General features: G+C 41.5%; 3 protein-coding genes across 3 annotated transcripts; 1 reads left to right on the forward strand and 2 right to left on the reverse strand.

The window, feature by feature from the left end:
• Positions 1–285: 285 nt before the first annotated feature.
• LOC117370896 (nuclear factor 7, brain-like) lies at positions 286–2,567 on the reverse strand. Its single transcript, XM_033966444.2, has one exon. The coding sequence runs from the start codon at positions 2,532–2,534 to the stop codon at positions 1,092–1,094; it is 1,443 nt and encodes a 480-aa protein (XP_033822335.1). The 5' UTR covers positions 2,535–2,567; the 3' UTR covers positions 286–1,091.
• Positions 2,568–2,854: 287 nt separating this feature from the next.
• LOC117371663 (ganglioside GM2 activator-like) lies at positions 2,855–13,762 on the reverse strand. Its single transcript, XM_033967360.2, has 4 exons — positions 13,554–13,762; positions 8,961–9,122; positions 7,410–7,592; positions 2,855–6,041 (listed from the first exon to the last, which is right to left on the reverse strand). The coding sequence occupies exons 1-4, from the start codon at positions 13,647–13,649 to the stop codon at positions 5,886–5,888; spliced, it is 597 nt and encodes a 198-aa protein (XP_033823251.1). The 5' UTR covers positions 13,650–13,762; the 3' UTR covers positions 2,855–5,885.
• Positions 13,763–14,219: 457 nt separating this feature from the next.
• On the forward strand, positions 14,220–16,429 carry prmt7 (protein arginine methyltransferase 7). Its single transcript, XM_033966456.2, has one exon. It carries the CDS (start codon positions 14,281–14,283, stop codon positions 16,339–16,341), a length of 2,061 nt encoding a protein of 686 aa, XP_033822347.2. The 5' UTR covers positions 14,220–14,280; the 3' UTR covers positions 16,342–16,429.
• Positions 16,430–17,129: the final 700 nt, after the last annotated feature.

Raw genomic sequence — 17,129 nt, forward strand, 5'->3', positions numbered from 1 at the left:
CATAAACTTAACTGCGCAAGGCTTTTATCTATGACATCACAGTCACGAGAAATTTCAAATGGCTGAGGAGGTTCAGAGGCAAAGGTCTTTTTACAGAGGAGTCAGCATATTTAGCTTCAAGAAGGAACTGTCTCCCATATAAACAATACAGGTCTTGTTGTAGAATAAACTGTAGCAGCCTGAAGAGAAAATGCAAATCACTAGAGTTTTAACAAAGGATAAGTTTATTTATATCAGTACAGATCCCAGCACCCAAAGACATGAACCCTCAACACCCTGTGACAGTGTTCATCAGTGCCCATTCCAGTCTAGCGCCGTCCAGTCTGGCTTTGCTTCCGTTGTAGGGAGTATTATACCTCTGATGATGGAGGTCTACTAGACAAGTGCTCACATCAGTCAAATTAAGCACATTTATAAACCAATGTTTGAGAGTGAGAGAGAGAGAGTTTTTGTTGACATTAGCTTCAGATGCAAGCTCGATGAGTGACCTGAGATTGATTAGTGTCTGCTCTATAGAAACTGGACCCAGAAAGCATTCTCCCATAGACCACAGGGACAGTAACATAACTTTATATATAATCCTCAAAGCGCCAAAAAGTTAGCTTTGTAAGAGTTAGCCAAGCCCCACCATGAGCCTGCGCTTGCTTTGCTCTAGCCGCCATCGCTCTGATTGGTCAAAACTGAAAACTGATCATTGTGGCCGTTTCTGTCGTCACACGAGTGAATGGAGGAAGCCCCTATTACGCAAATAATACAGAAGAAAAAATATTTTTAGTCACATGCACCAATGAGCACAGGCCACTGAAAACAATACGACGCCATCTTGGGTTCATCCTCCAAATCTTATTATAAATCCATCGCCAAAACTCGGACCTCTGAGCACATCTGGAGTGCAGCATGTAACTCAATGCCCAGTGAGGAATTGCCTTTTAAAATATAGATTCATTTTAACAAAATTGTGAACCAACTAACTCCTTTCTGACCACACTCTAATACTTACATATGGTGGAGTGGTCAGCAAAATAGTCCTATATGATCTTTGTACAATGCCCAGTGGCTAATCCTATTCCTTTCTTGCTTTTCAAAGTTCACTATTCAAATAACTTGTCCAGAATCTTTTTAGGCAAGATCGTCATTTGCTCATCCCTGCCGCTCACAAAAACTGGGAAAAGTTTCTGTTCGTGAATATGTACAAAGGCGTGAATGACTTTGTTGTTGTCAGCGTCGTAAAAAGTGAGTTTGCGCTTGTCACATTCGAGGTGGAGTCTGATCCTGTGTGGGCACATTTGGACCTTCAAAGGAGCCACTTCCCTCTTGTGTGCGGTGAACGTCGTGTAGTCTCCATCTTTGTACGACACAGACCACCAGCCATTGTCCTTCTTTACTTCCTTAAAGTCCAGGATGCAGTAGGCGGACTCTGTTACCACGCCAAGTTCCCAGTTTGTGCATTCCCCCACATACACATCCCAGCTGTGAGATCCAGAGTCCAACCCGACAGAACCACGTACTATTTCAATGTCCATCCGAATTCTTTCTGGGTTTTTTGGAAGTTTCTGCTCCTCCCCCAGAGCAAAGCTGGTCAGATCATCAGACAGGACCAGTTCTGGGTGTGCAGTGTTGGGGTCTAGTATGACAGGAGAGTAGTGCACCATCGTCTTCATGCTGCTCCAGATATTGAAGGCCAGGTTGCCCAGATGTTTGGCCTGGTCTATCAGAGCTCCTGGACCGACCTGTGGTTCCTCCACCAAGGGATAGCGCTGCACTCTTGCCACTGCAGCCTTGTATTTGAGCAGGAAGGAGACATCTGCGTCTCCCAGCTGCTCTTCTGTGGCTTTGATGGTTTTTGTCAGAGCTTCTATCTCTCTGTTTACAGCCTCCATCTTGTCCTTTATCCTCTGAGTCTTCTGCTCCTCTTCCTCCCTCAGAGCCTTGATCCGAGTCTCCTCTTCCTGCATCAGAAACTCATGAAAGTTCTTAAACTCATCCTGGATAATCTTCTTTGCATGTGCTGACTGGCGTTTAATATGACGCAAACAAAGCTCTCCATTCTCTTGAAACTTTTGAAAGCGGTCTAACTTGTTTGTCAACTGCGTCAGGTCTTCCTCCAGGCTAACTCGCAGGCTCTCAACGGCCTCTGTGACGGGTCTAAAGGGATGGTACTCATGGGCTTTGGCGTCTCGGCACACCAAACACACCGGTTCAAAGTCACGAAGACAGAAGAGCTGTAGATTCTCACCGTGCAAGCTACAGACCTCCTCTTTCTCCTCCTCACTCGGTTTTCTCTTCTCCTTCCACCGCTCCAGGACTTTCGCAGCGTTCTTCAGGGCCAGGTTTTGGATTGGCTCTTTTCTCGATGGAGACCTTATGCAAATAGGACACTTCTTGCCCTGCTCCTCCTCACTAGCTGTCCACCATTGCTCGATACAGACTTGACAAAAGCTATGGCTGCATGTCAAGACAATAGAGTCTTTAAATACATCACGACAAATAGGGCAAGATAAGCTCTCATCGTCCTCTGGGTGAAAAAAATCCATTCTGAATCAACTGATATGCCTCTGCTGTTGCGTCTTGAGAATCTGAAGTATCTTTTCCTGTAAGCAGTGATTTAAATACTAGGTGAAGGTGGAGTCACATTCTTCTAACCAGTCTTTCGTAACAATAAAAACAAAATTAAATTGATTGTTGCTCTAACATTGTGTGGTATAGGCGTAACCCATCAACTCCTACAACCAAAATATTTCTAAACAATGCTCTAGCTTGTTCTTGGAAATGCACTGAGGAAAGGAACCAGTATGAACATAGTTTATACAGTGCAAAAAAAACTTAAATATAGCAAAAACAACACAGTAAAATACCGTATTAAAAAATCTAAATTTATTTGATCAATCTTTGCAGAGCATAGAAACAAACTGAAAAGGAATTCTGACCATGGAAATTGTCTCAGGTGTTTAAATACAATGCAAAAAATCTTAGGTATTGATCTAATTCCGCCTGTTCTCTTTGCCTCTAAATGCGACTGAACCGCACTTTCTTTATGGTGGCACTTTCAGTTAAATGCAAATTTCATTAATTTCAATAGAGAATTTTGAGAATTTGCCTCTAAAATCTGATATAAAGTAGCTTTGATTTGTGTAAAACGGTTAATGTCCATGTGACCAACAAGTTAACACTGCACTGATTCTCTGGAGGCTTTAAATGCCTCTGTTATCCCTATGGAACTTATTTACTGTCAAGATCAACAGCCCCATGCAAAATAATACAACCTGAATGACAATGGTGGCACCCATGGCAACTTCCAGAATAAGGTGAATACACTTGAAAAATAATTTGCAGTACACCACATGAATGTCAAATTATACAATACAATACAATCAAAACAGCATCATTATATGGTTAAGTGGCACAGAAGCTTCTTCACATAATGGGTGAATGAAGTTCACTTAAACGAGAATACTGTAAATTACACCAAAGATGACAAGATGACAAATTACATCAACAAGGCAATTAATTCAACTGGAGTAGCACCATGATATGAACTAAGATAAACACGTTATCTTAGCCTTCATGGTTTTATGTTTAATCTCACATGAAGCTGTTCTGTCCAAGTTGCCTACACTGTGAGATGTTATCCAGTTCAGAGTTTCGTGTCAGTAGAAAAAAAAACAGCAGCGGATGAAAATGACCTGTTCTTGTGGGTTGAGGTCCTGGTGTGAGTAGACCCAAGGAGTAGGGGTCCTCCTCCCTCCTGTACCAGGTTCATCACCGTCCAAAATGAGTCCAGTGAGAGTGGTGCCATCTCAGACTTGAGCAGCTTTATGGAATCGTGGGTGGAGGTGCAGCAGTTGGTGTACAGGGAGAAGGGCTGGGGGGAAAGTATAAACCTCCCTCCATTCTTATATGTGTTGTTTAACTTAATATTTTACATTGTTAGGAAAGATGCAAATGCAACTAATGCCCGTTTTATATTGTCAAAGGAGTTTTAAGGAGGAGGCAGTATGATTATTATTGGGGTTTTAGAAAAAATAGATCACCAAAATGTTCATCTTACAATGTTACTCCCTCATCACAGAAATCTAACTATATAATTAGTACCACTGACATTACTTTAGCAACAGCCAGGGCAAAACAGTTGCCGAAACACATACGGCACACTGATAATGAATGTGTTTTATAAATGATAAGAAACACGTTCACATATGTGAGCTGTCATCAGAGTTTGAAATATAATATAGCTCATCTGCTCAAAGTCAAAACTTGAAATGTTAAGTACTTAAAATCGACACAAAGTGCTTTTGACACATAAATCACATCTCCAATCAACAAAATTGTTTAATAAGCAATGATGAACCAGTAAACACTAAAAGTATTTGCTCTAGAAAGTTTCACACAATTTTAACACAGCTGAACTAAAAAAGGATTATAAGCACTTGACATAAAACATAACAAAAAAGTTGAATAAAAATATTTGGCCACTGTTCATTCATAGAGTAAACATAAACTGATTCTCAAAAGTTACAAGCTAAAAATCATAGAAATATGATTGTGAAGGCCTTTGAAATTACATTTAAAAAAAACTAAATACACAGACTATTGCTCAAATGTTGAGTGATACGGCTAAAATAAAAGTTAACAGAAAAAAAACTGAAAAGCAAATGCTACTAATTTCACTATAAATTTGATCAAATTCAGTTTGAACCTACATTTCTATTCAAAACATTACTTTAGTAGACAAGGATGAAATCTCACATTGTGTTTTTGATTAAAGGTTCACTGTCATTTTTTAGCCAAAAATAGTCTAAAATAAAAGCATGATTTTTATATATTTTTTATGTTTCTATTGCACTGAAAAACATGGAAAAATCTGGGGCAGGTCTCTGCTACATGAGCAACTGACCTCATCCAAACATTACTCATGATTTATATTTTATTTATTAAAAAAACATATCTGAATTAATTATATGCAGGGGATGTACCACTTCTAGAAAGTGAGCGTTTAAAGGACCTATATTACGCTAAATTGACTCTTGTGAGGCTTAAACCATGTTATAATGCTGTGACCTCCTCAAAAACATACCTGGAGTTGTGTTTTGTTTCACTCACACAACTCAAGAACTATCCAGGGTTTGTGTGTTAAACGTGTGTAAATGAAACAAAACACAACTCCAGGTCTGTTTCTGATGAGGAAACAAAATTAAAACAGATCAGAAAATAGCATAACATGGGACTTTTCATGTCAAGCTTTGTTAATTTGTAAAATTTGCAAATTATTAATTTCTCCAAAATAAGAGCATATCATTATCAGTATATTATCCTCAGCTTTTGAACCATAAGGAAGATAATCTATAGAATTTCTATAGCACTTTACAACAATTTATAAGCTATAATTAACAGCTTCTATTGTATTTTTACAAAAGTCTGAAAAAATATGTCCACAACTTCCAGTACTGTACCGCAGCTTCTGTAGTGAGTGAAAGGCAAAGTACTTCATTGCTGATAATAAAAAAATACTATATAGACTGTATAGTCATGACATAAAATACAAAGTTTAAATCTGAACTGCTAAACGAATACAACAATCCCACGCATTTCAGAACGTGTTTGTGTTGGTTAGTAGCGTTTATATGGAAAAGTTACATTATTTGCAGAAGACATTTGGCAACTTTTTTTAACATTTACTTATTAGGAAATTGGGATTTGTGGTAGCCTTAACTTTATAAAGGATTTAAAGGTGCACTATGTAATGTTTTTGTAGAGGAAAAAATAAAATACAATCAAAAATCGAAATTCATCAATATCCCTCAGCCCTTGTTTATGGTTCATTCAGGATTAACCCTTATCAACAAACTGAGTTATCCCAAAGTGTCCCCAGTGTCTATATGGTAAGATCAGCCAGAGTGGATAGTTAGCCCCAACTCGAGGCAGCCCAGCTCGGCGCCGTCCTGTCCCAGCATGCCCCGAGCTCTGTATTTGCCGTTTGTGAGCCAGTATGGCAGGTCCAGGTTCGGAATAAAGAAATCCGATGGGGGCAGGGAATACAAGCCCTGGGGAAATAAATGGGGGGAATAATGTGAGCTTTTCTAATGGTTCCATTACATTTTATTATGTTTGTTTGTTTGTTTGTTTTTTGCACTGCCCCACTCACTGAGTAAATATATTTTGTTATCATTTATACAAGTGAACAGTTAATTAGTGATCTTTACTTCAACATAAGATAAAACTGTGGGCCTTGCTCTAGATTTTAAAAGCCAAATCTAAGTTAGCAGCCACAACAACAGGCTAAATATTGAATATCGGTATCAGCTCAAAAAAAAAAAATCCTTATTGGCCCATCCCTAACAATTCTCCCTAACAAGTCTAACAAGATGAGACACAGAGAGATTTTATATTTTTTGCTGTCATCGCTTTTTGAAACTACAACTTCTCAAGAGGCAAAATTAACCCCCATTTTGTCCAAGGGAATGTAAAAACAGGAAGGAAAATCTCAGTCATTTTCCGAATGTTTGAACAATATAGTGGCAATTTTATTTCACAAGATCTTGTGGGAAAAGATTATGTACCGTCCCTAGAAACTGTAGATTAATGAATAATGAATGATGGGGATTCACATTTTGGGGAGGTGTTAAGCTTAATATAATTCCAACCCATTATGAAGATTATTATAAGGCCATTTATTTCAACTATCCTTTTGAAACACCCATATTTCAATGATTCAATTATGTAACTTCATGTCAACACAGAACTAGTTTGCTGTGGCAACCATGGCAGCACGGCTTTGGTGTGTGAGCACTGGCATTTGTGATTTAGGTATTGATACAAAGACTCTGTTCTAAGGAATCATGTTGAGAGAGAACACTGAAATCTGAACTGCTAAACAAATACAACAATCTCACTCGCATTTCAAAACAGGTCAGCAGTTTTTATACGAAATAGTTACGTTTTTCACAGAAGAAAAAAAAATGGTGTTTAAGATTTGCTAATTAGGAAATTGGGATCAAATTGAGATTTCGTGATTATCTCAACTTTATAAAGAGATAATTCCAAAGACTTAAAGGTGCACTATGTAACTTTTCTGTGGAGGGTCTACCCTCTCCTTGTCTCCATGGAGATGTTATTGCTTTGTCTGGAATGTTCCACAGTATGGCATTAAACTTATCCTTCTGAATGTGACTGAACCAGGCCAAGTTACAGGTCAAATATGGAGCGTTGACTGCTCTCTCACAGTAAGAGTGTAATGCCGTATTGTAAAACATTCCAGGCAAAGCTATTACATCTTCACTGAGGTAAGCAGGTAGCAGACCCCCACCAGAAAAGTTCCATAGTGCACCATTAATCCAAATCAATTGATCTATAAAAAACATTTTCACAGTATTTCCCCTTTGGAACACCTTAAAATATATCAATAGACTCACAGCTTTGAAGGGGCAGCGACAAGGCAGTCCGTAGGCGTGCAGGGGCTCGGGACAGTCCTGCCCCGGGGGTACCAGCATGTTCAGGACGTCACACGCGTCACTATAGTGACAACTGCCCATGTCATCCACGCAAGGGATCTTCACCCAGAAGCCAGCCACCGCCTTCTCTATGGTCATGTTCAGCTGAGAGGGGGAGAGAGGAGAGGGAAGGAGAGAGAATGGAGGGTGAGAGAGAGAGAGAGAGAGAAGAGGACAGAGAGAGGGGGAGGGGAGAAGGAGAGAAAGGAGAGAAAGAGAGAGTGATGAGAAGAGGAGGGAAGAGAGAGAGGGAGAGAGAAGGAGGAAAGGAAGGAAGAAAGAGAAGGAGAAGGGGATTGGAAGAGAAAGAGATGAGGAAGGGAGGGAGAGAGGGAGGAGAAAAAGAGAGGAAAAGAGCAGTAGGAGGGAGAAAAAGAGAGAGGAGATCAGAAAGAGGGGGAGAGAGGGAGAGAAGAGAAGGAAAAGGAGGAAGGGAGAAGGGGAATGTAAGAGAGACGCAGAAAGGAATGAGGGAGGGAGAGAGGGAGGGAGAAGAAAGAGGAGAGCGGGAGGGAAGAAGGAGAGAAAGGAGAGAAGGAGAGAGGGAGAGAGAAGGAGGAAAGGAAGGAAGGAAGACAGGGAGAAGGGATTGGAAGAGAGAGAGACGCGGGGAGGGAGAGAAAGAGGGAGGAAACAGCAAGAAAAAGATGGTTGAGAGACAGAGGGAGAAGGGGGAACAGAGGGAAGGGGGTGGAGAGGGAAGGCCGAGAGGAAGCGAGAGAAGTAGTGAGAAGTGAGAGAGAGAGATGGGGGGGTAAGTAAGAGATAGGGAGAGAGACAGGGATGATGATCACATGTCTTATACATGTACAAATGTATGATGGTATACGTGGCTGGTTTTAAAACAACAACACTGATATTGACAGCTGACATTTTATCAGGCCCCATTCAAATATTTTAATTACACTGATTATGGTTATTGAAACATCTCAGCACAATGTGGACGTACTTTACTGTAATTATAGTGCTGCGTCAAAGACGAGGTCTGCTCCAGCAATAGTGGCTTACTTCTTGTTCTTATTCTTAGAAATCATTAGTATTTAGTCCTTAATTCAGTTAAAAGGACCTTGTATCAGAGTTTTTTCATGTACCGGTAATAAAATAAAATGTGTCTTGTCCCAGTACAGGCAAACTGATATCAGGCCGATATTTGCACTTTTTAGCGCCTTGCCTTAAATCTCCAGCACAGGCTGATATTTTGTTTTGGTCGACCTGCTGCTTAAAAAATACACTCAGTGTTTTATTTTAACAGTTTAATACAAAGAGATGACTGCACAACATGTGACCACACTGCTCTATTAAAGGTTTGTGGTAAAAAAAAAGGCCTGTGGGTGAGTTTGTAGTAAATTTAAAATTTATCAGCAGAGCTTATTCATCGGTAGTTCTGGATTCTAAAAATCAGTATTTGTATAGAATATAATAAATTTCAATAGTTTTTAGAATGGTAGAGAACGTTTGGATAAAGGTACTCACAGCCAGAGGGGAAATCAGCTCTACAGCAGTTCTCCCTGAGGCATCTGCTTTGAGTTGCCCTGGGATGGAGATGGGGTCTGGGGCCACGTTCAGGGTATTAAGGACTGCTGGGTCATCTGGTTTACCACAGTTCTTCCACTCAAAGCCCAGCACCTGCATAGACTACACACAAACACAGCATTGATTCATCAAAAAAAGCTGTTGTCATTTACTTTTATTAGTCTAATCATAATTATTGTGCAATTTAGACAGGTTTTGGACCTTTTTTACAGAATAGTTGTGGGACTCAGCATTAATTACCTCTATGTATGTCATATCTGCTGTCCGTGTCCAACCAAAAAGTGAAACAGTTAAAACAAAAATGTAAAAATGGAAGGGAAGACAAGGGAAGATTTTTTTGTTAAATCTTAAATATAATTATGCTAACCATGTTTTAGAAATGTGCTGTCATGTAACCCTGACCTCAACCTAATTCAACCCATATCTGAACTTTAATCATACCAGCCCTCAGAAATTTCAGCTGTGTGATTGCAGACTTTATGATTAATCGGTTGAAAAATGTCTCCCCTCCCCCATGCTCTAAAGTGATTTTTGTGAAGAGGAGTACATGGAGAGGATGAAGAGAATTTTGCAAAGGAGAAAGGTTGTGTACATTACTGAAATGGTTGAAAGTGAGAGAGAGCTGAACGACTTAGGAAAAAAATGTAATTGTGATTTGATTTAATAACAGCCTTCTGTTCAAAGTTCACATTTTAAACATGTCCACAAGAAATGGCATAAACACTGAAATTTGAACTGACAAAGATTCACATTTCAGAATATGATCTTGAACAGAAAGTTTTTTGTTGAAAATTACATTTTATTGTCTAGATAAAAATACAAATAAATGACCATTGTGGAATCTGAATTTGTATCAAATCTATTATTGACCCTCAAAAACAGAGTTTGACATTTTAGTATCATGACAACACTAAACTAAACATTACAAGAACATTATTTTAAATCTGTTCCTGAAATTTTGCTAAATTTTAAGTTTTGAATGCATTTTTGGACTGTAAAGAATTACTTGATATTTATTAGTCAGCACATAGCCGGTCATGCTTTTAGACAAGGCAAGGAAAGTTTATTTGTATAGCACAATTCGTACACAAGGTAATTCAAAATGCTTTACAGAATAAGAAAGACATTAAAATCACACAAATCAAATCAAAACATAAATAAATAATCACCATAAAATTAACATTAAAACAGAAAAGTGCAGAATAAAAACCTTTCAGTCGTATGCACAGCTAAACAGGACTGTTTTGAGCCTGGATTTAAACATTGTCAAAGTAGAGGCCTGTCTCACATCTTCAGGAAGACTGTTCCAGGTTTTAGCTGCATAAAACTGAAAAGCTGATTCTCCATGTTTAGTCCTGACTCTGGGCACCAGTAGGAGGCCGGTCCCTGAAGTCCTCAGAGTATGAGATGGTTCATATGGCACTAACATGTCAGAGATATACTTTGGACCTAGGCCATGGAGAGACTTATACACAAGCAGAGCTGTTTTAAAGTTTATTCTCTGAGCTACAGAAAGCCAATGCAAAGACCTGAGCACAGGACTTATGTGCTCATACTTCCTGGTTCTAGTCAGGACCCGAGCAGCAGTGTTCTGGATGTACTGCAGCTGTGTTAAGGCTCGTTTGGAAAGGCCAGTGAGCAGGCCGTTACAGTAGTCTAACCTACTGGAGACAAATGCATGGATAAGTCTCTCTAAGTCTAGCTTTGACAGTATAACTTTGTTTTATTTTTTTTTAGGGGGTAAAAAATTGCACACACCTCCATCCTTTTTGTTTGCTTGTGTTTCAGATTCAAATTTGAAGTTGGGTGGAGTTGATTCCACTAGAACTGCATTACCTGTGTTTTTGTCGAGCCATGTTTTGGTTAAAAACATAAAATCAAGATTAAAAGAAGAAATAAAATCATTAATTAAAAATGACTTGTTACATAAAGATCTGACATTGAGCACAGCAAGTTTCAGATTAGTTTCAGTAGGACTGGATGTTATCTTCTTACAGGAAATGTGAACTAAATGTCTCTGATTGGACAGTGTAACTATCCTTCTGTTAAATCAGTCTACGTGGTGTAACTGCAGATATAGCTCCATCACAGGGCCTCAGCATGATATTATCTTTATCATGACTGTATGTCCTGGGACAGCAGAGGCCCTGTGTGTTCTAGCTCTTGGTAATAACAGCTCTGGGAGAAGGCAGGTAATGGCAAGCAGGGGAGAGTTTGGGTGAGGGACCAGGTGAGGGCCGAGCAGAGGGGAGTTTGGGTGAAAGATGAGGGGGCATAGGTGGGTACGGGGAAGAGTTCAGTATAGTTGATGCCAGAACTCTTGATCGCACTATATTAGGTGTGAGGGGAGCCATCTTAATTCCTGACCTGATGAGGCTTTCGAGATGGTTGGGAAGGGCCATGGGTGAAGGTGGGGAGGAAAAGGACAGTGAGGAGTCCCTAGAAGGAGTAGATGTAGCAAAGGGGACCCAGGGCTGGTCTATGGGAGGGGGAGGTGATGGGGGTGCTGCTGGGACTGAAACCTCTACTGGGGCTGTCACAGCCTGTGACGAGGGCCCTGGGGGAAGTGTCGCTGGAGATGAATCCTTCACTTGGGAAGGTGGTGGAGCTGCTGACTTGTTCTCTGGGGGAGGTGGTGGTGCTGCTGAATCCCTTGCTGGAGAGATGGTTCTGGTGCTGATGATGACTCTTTTGCTGGGGGAGATGGTTGTGCTGCTGGTGGTGACTCCTTTGCTGGGGGAGGTGGTGGTGGTAGTTGTGGTGTTGCTGATGGTGCTGAAACATTGGCTCGGTCTCTGGTTGGCGCAGCAGGAATGCTTCTCTCATTCCTTTTCTCTCTCACTGGGCCAGGACCCTGTCCAGGCCGGTGCCTCAGAGCGTGGAGAAGGTTATCCGTCAACACTCTCACTCCACCTCTGCTCAGGTGTGGGCCATTTCCCTTGAACAGGTCCTCTCGTTTCCAGAATAGATCAAAGTTCTCAATGTAGTGCAGTCCTCTGGCTTTTTCCGATTCTAAAACAAATATCCGTCCATGTAGCTCATTAATTTGTTGTTGATATTTCCAACAGCGTTTGCAGAAAGAATTCCTTTGGTTTCTTACCCCAGACATGTCGCTGGCTCGTCAGAAATTTAGTTAAAAAAATTTAAAAATTGTTTAAAAGTCTTGGTTTACTTAAAAGAAAATCATAACTAAACAAATCTTTCAGCACTGGAAGAGGTAAAATGATTTAAAAAGTAAGTAAAGAAGGAAACGGCAGAAGCAAGCAAGGTTTGCGTCTGCACTCTTCAGAAGCAGGAAGTAGCACAAAACTTTAAGCTCTTAATATGTTTTTTAAGGCGATAGGAAATTACTCTTTTTACGGAGAACACAGACAGTAGTTTACAAAGAGAGGGCTAAAAAAAGAATTCATTGAAAGTTACTGTACAATGCAAAGGTTACATTTTAAATACAAGGAAGTGGAAGTAAACTTTGTACTTTATGTTTTGCTGATTAGTAGAATTTTAAAAGGCTCACCAATATAAGTTAGATCTAGTCTCCACTCTCAGTCCGTTTTTTTTTAATTAGATAATCATCTTGAGAACTAAAACACCAAATTATAACAAACAACTTTGCCATAGTGTTGTCACGATACTAAAATTTAAAACTTGATTTCGATACTAAGGCAAAGACTTGATACGCTACAACAATTCTGATACAAAAACACTATTTAAACAATAGAATGTGATTTTCAAGATTAACTCATAGTACTTTCTTTTATATTACCATGTGGCCTTATATCTGTGTAATTCGTCAGTGGTCCAGGTAGATTCCATAGTGGTCCATGGGCGAATACTAGTCTATATGTGTTATACTTGTTCTGATACAGCTTATTCTATTATTAAAGGAAAGGTTCATTCTGTCCTGTGAATGTAACTTTTTTCTTTACTGAACCCTGGTCAAATGATATCTAGTTTCGATAGTAGTTTTAGTATTGATTAGTATCTGATTTTCCATCATTTTAACAACCCTTAAACAGAGGAAGTATAAATTGCCCAAAACCAGAGGTGAAAACAAATTAAATACTCACATTAATGTAACTGATTTGATTACTGAGGCGAGGTGTCATTTAATGTAATGTAATGTAATTAGTTATTTAAAATCATGCAAATTACTGGAGTACTGCACAAATCCCATCTAAACATCTTAAAACCAAGTTAATATTGCACAACTAGTAAATTGTACATTGAGTAGTGTTTTATATGTGTACTTTTTACTTTTAATTTTGGCAGCACTAGTAGTTTTACCTATGCAACTGTACTTTTTCTTGAGTATATATATATGTGTGTGGGGTGTGTGTGTGTGGGGGGGGTGTGTGTGGGTGTGTGTGTGTGTGGGGTGTGTGTGTGTGTGGGGGGGGGTGTGTGTGTGTGTGTGTGGGGGTGTGTGTGTGTGTGTGTGTGTGTGTGTGTGTGTGTGTGTGTGTGTGTGTGTGTGCAGTACTCTGTCTACCATTGTACAAAACCTAAAATTACTGTATTGTTTTAACTGCTCACCTGTGCTTTGATAAACCGCTTCAAACCGGCTCTTTTTGACTGGATCCCGGGTAAAATCAGGCTAAAAACCACCGCCAGCAGCAGTCTTGGATCCATACCGAATAATCTGAAATATCACACAAAAATAAAGTAGTAAAAATGCAGAAATAGTCGTGTGCTGCGGGAGAAGGACCGCTACAGTCAGGAAGAACAAACTGTGCAGCGGCGCCGTTACTTCCGTGTTTACATCCGCCGTGAGTTGCCAGGTCCGCATTTTTATATCGACTTTGGGATTCTAAGCTTGGAAAGTCGCTTTAAAATTAACTGAGAAGTGAAGATGCATTTCTTTTATGGGCTTGCTCATTAGAGGCACTTTCATGTCATCATAAAAAGTGGTTATTTTTAAGGGGTTTTTTTTCCCCAACTGATGGTTTCACGTTAACAAACCCTAAGATAAAATACGGGCTGTTAATGTTTTAAAGCCGTTATTTGTGTTAATATTGCTGTTAATCTCATTAGCACACACATCATTAAACTGGTTGCTTCCTTTTGGGTGGTGCTCGGGTCGCTTGTTTTGGATTATTTTCAAAATCTTGGTCGCTTCGCTTTTTGCTCTCTGAAAATCTGGCAACCTCCCGTAAAGATGGCGACACCCTGCCCATCCAGCATGGACAGTAGCACACTGCTTTTCTAAAGTGAGTTGTTGTTTCACACACAGAAGGTATCGCGCTTATTACTAAGGCCAAAGATGGAGACGTTTACAGGCCGAGTGAAGCCTACGGCAGCCGCGGAGGACATGGACGAGGACATGGAGGAGGACATGGAGGAGGACTTCCATCAAGACATCGCCAGGTCCTCGTTCGCAGACATGCTGCACGACTGTGACAGGAATAACAAGTACTACCAAGGCATCCGGGCTGCTGTAGCCCGGGTGAAGGCGCGTGGAGAGCCGGTCATTGTGCTGGACATTGGGACTGGGACTGGACTGTTGTCTATGATGGCTGTGACCGCGGGAGCGGACTTCTGCTACGCTGTGGAGATGTTCAAACCTATGGCCCAGGCGGCGCGCTGCATCGTGGAGAAGAATGGATTTTCCAACAAAATCAAGATCATCAATAAACACTCCACAGATGTCACAGTGGGGCCAGAGGGAGACATGCAGAGCAGAGCCAATGTCCTCCTCACGGAGCTGTTTGACACAGAGTTGATCGGAGAGGGAGCTCTGCCCAGCTACGAGCACGCGCACGTGCACCTGATGCAGACGGGCTGTGAAGCCGTGCCCCACAGAGCCCGCGTGTACGCGCAGCTCGTGCAGTCTGAGGAGCTGTGGAGCTGGGCTCACCTTCACCCTGTGAATGTGGGCTCCTCCAGGCTGCTGCCCTACCCCGCCCTGACCCGCTGTGCTGGCTCTCATGCAGTGTGTGACATCCAGCTGAGTCAGTTGCCCTCCCACAGCTTCACTGCTCTGAGCCCGCGTCTCACCATGTTCTCGGTGGACTTCAGTAAACCCGTGAGCAGCAAACCCCAGACCTACAGCTGCAAGTTTGAGGCCCTGTGCAGTGGACAGGCTCAGGTGGTTCTGTCCTGGTGGGACATTACCATGGACCCTAGTGACAGCATCGTATGCAGCATGGCCCCCAGCTGGACCTATGAGGACCCTTGCGCTGCCCCCTGGAGGGACCACTGGATGCAGAGTGTGTACTTCCTGTCAGAGCAGAGCTCTGTGACCAAAGGAGAGGAGCTGTGTGTGAGTGTGAGCCATGATGACTACAGTCTGTGGTACAGCCTCTGCAGACAGAGCAGTCACACCTGTGCAGAGGTGCCCCAGCCCAGCTGCTCCTGTCTGGCACACCTGGTGTGGAACCGGCCTCGCTTTGGAGAGCTCAATGACCAGAGGCGCACACAGAGCTATGTCCAGGCCCTGTGTGAGGTGCTTCAGGAGGACAGTGTTTGTCTGAGTGTGAGTGATGGCAGTCTGCTCCCTTTGTTTGCCCATCTACTCGGAGCTAAGAAGGTGTTCAGTGTGGAGAGCTTCAGGATGAACAGGCAGGTCATTGAGCAGGTGCTAGAGGCCAATCAGCTGACAGGATGTGTGGAGCTGTTGGGAGGGCATCCAGAGCACCTGAGCAGTGAAGAGATCCAAGGGCTGCAGGTGTCTGTGCTGATGGGAGAGCCATACTTCAGCAGCAGTCTCCTGCCCTGGCACTCTCTGTACTTCTGGTACTGCCGCACTGCCCTGGCAGCCGTCCTCCGGCCTGATGCAGTGGTCCTTCCCTGCGCCGCTTCTCTGCACATGGTGGCTGTGGAGTTTAAGGACTTATGGAAGATCAGGGCACCCTGTGGGATGTGTGAGGGCTTTGATGTAAGCCCCATGGACCAGATGATCCAGAGGTCTCTGGAGTTCCGTGAGTCCAGAGAGGCCGAGCCCCACTCTCTGTGGGAGTACCCATGTCATGCCATCACCCACAGCATGGAGGTCATGACCTTTGACTTCACACAGTGTGTCCCAAAACAGCCCCTCACCAGCCAGGGGGCACTGCCTTTTATCAGGAGTGGACATTGCCATGCAGTGGTCATGTGGATGGAGTACCATTTAACTGAAGACATAACTGTCAGCGCGGGTTTGACTGCCCCCCTGGGTGCTCAGGGGCAGTGCCAGTGGAGCCGACACCAGAAGCAGGCCGTGTTCTTCTTTAGCTCTCCCAGGGACACTCCAGCAGAGGGCATTGCTCATCTGTCCTACTCATACACCTTTGAGCCCAGTCTAGGAGACATCCAGGTGGACTTCAACATTCTACCTGCCCAATAGCAAAATTGCTTTATTGTATATGCTTTTTTTGTACAATGGGCTTTAGACAGGACAGCAAGTACACAAGATTGTATGACTTCAATCTGTATACTGTAAAAAAAATAAAGCCAAAACAGGACAAAACCGTACTTGTTTCATGTGATTGTGCCTTCAGCTGGAACTGAAAAATAACAATAGATAAAATAAATTACATCAAATGAATTCAAATAAAAGCCTGCCCTCAAAGATTTTGGTAATATTTACCCAGAATAGCAGTATAAAGCTATTAGGCCTGAGTAATTGTGTAGGCTGGGCTTAAAAGCAGGCTCTGTTTGGTGATATGCTATATATCTGTAGAATAATAGTTTATTATTCATATTTTATATACAGGTTGACTGATTATAGAGCTAATGTGACTTGAATGTCTCTAGGTATTCAAAAGAAGAACTGAAAGAACTGTGACATTTTGCTGAAAGTACCACTTCTCCAAACACAACTTAGTGCAATTAGTTCCTTTTATGTTTGTTTCTATTTGGACTTTTATTTAAATTAAATGTATTAGAAAAAACTAACTAAAATGCAGTGTAGTTAAAGTATCAGCCACTAGATGTGACTGTTGTAACATAAAACATCTGATCTGTTCTGTTTACTTCTGCTTAGTCAATGATTATGTTAATTAGAAAGACAAGTCATTTCAATAACAAAAAGAATATTGATTACATCGTACAATAAAATGAAGGAGTAGAATAATAACAAAAACAGTATGCCTAATCCATAGTTATAGGCCAAAGTTTTCCCTGTTTTTCTTG

The sequence above is a fragment of the Periophthalmus magnuspinnatus genome, chromosome 5 (assembly GCF_009829125.3).
Source record: "Periophthalmus magnuspinnatus isolate fPerMag1 chromosome 5, fPerMag1.2.pri, whole genome shotgun sequence".
Classification (NCBI taxonomy): domain Eukaryota; kingdom Metazoa; phylum Chordata; class Actinopteri; order Gobiiformes; family Gobiidae; genus Periophthalmus; species Periophthalmus magnuspinnatus.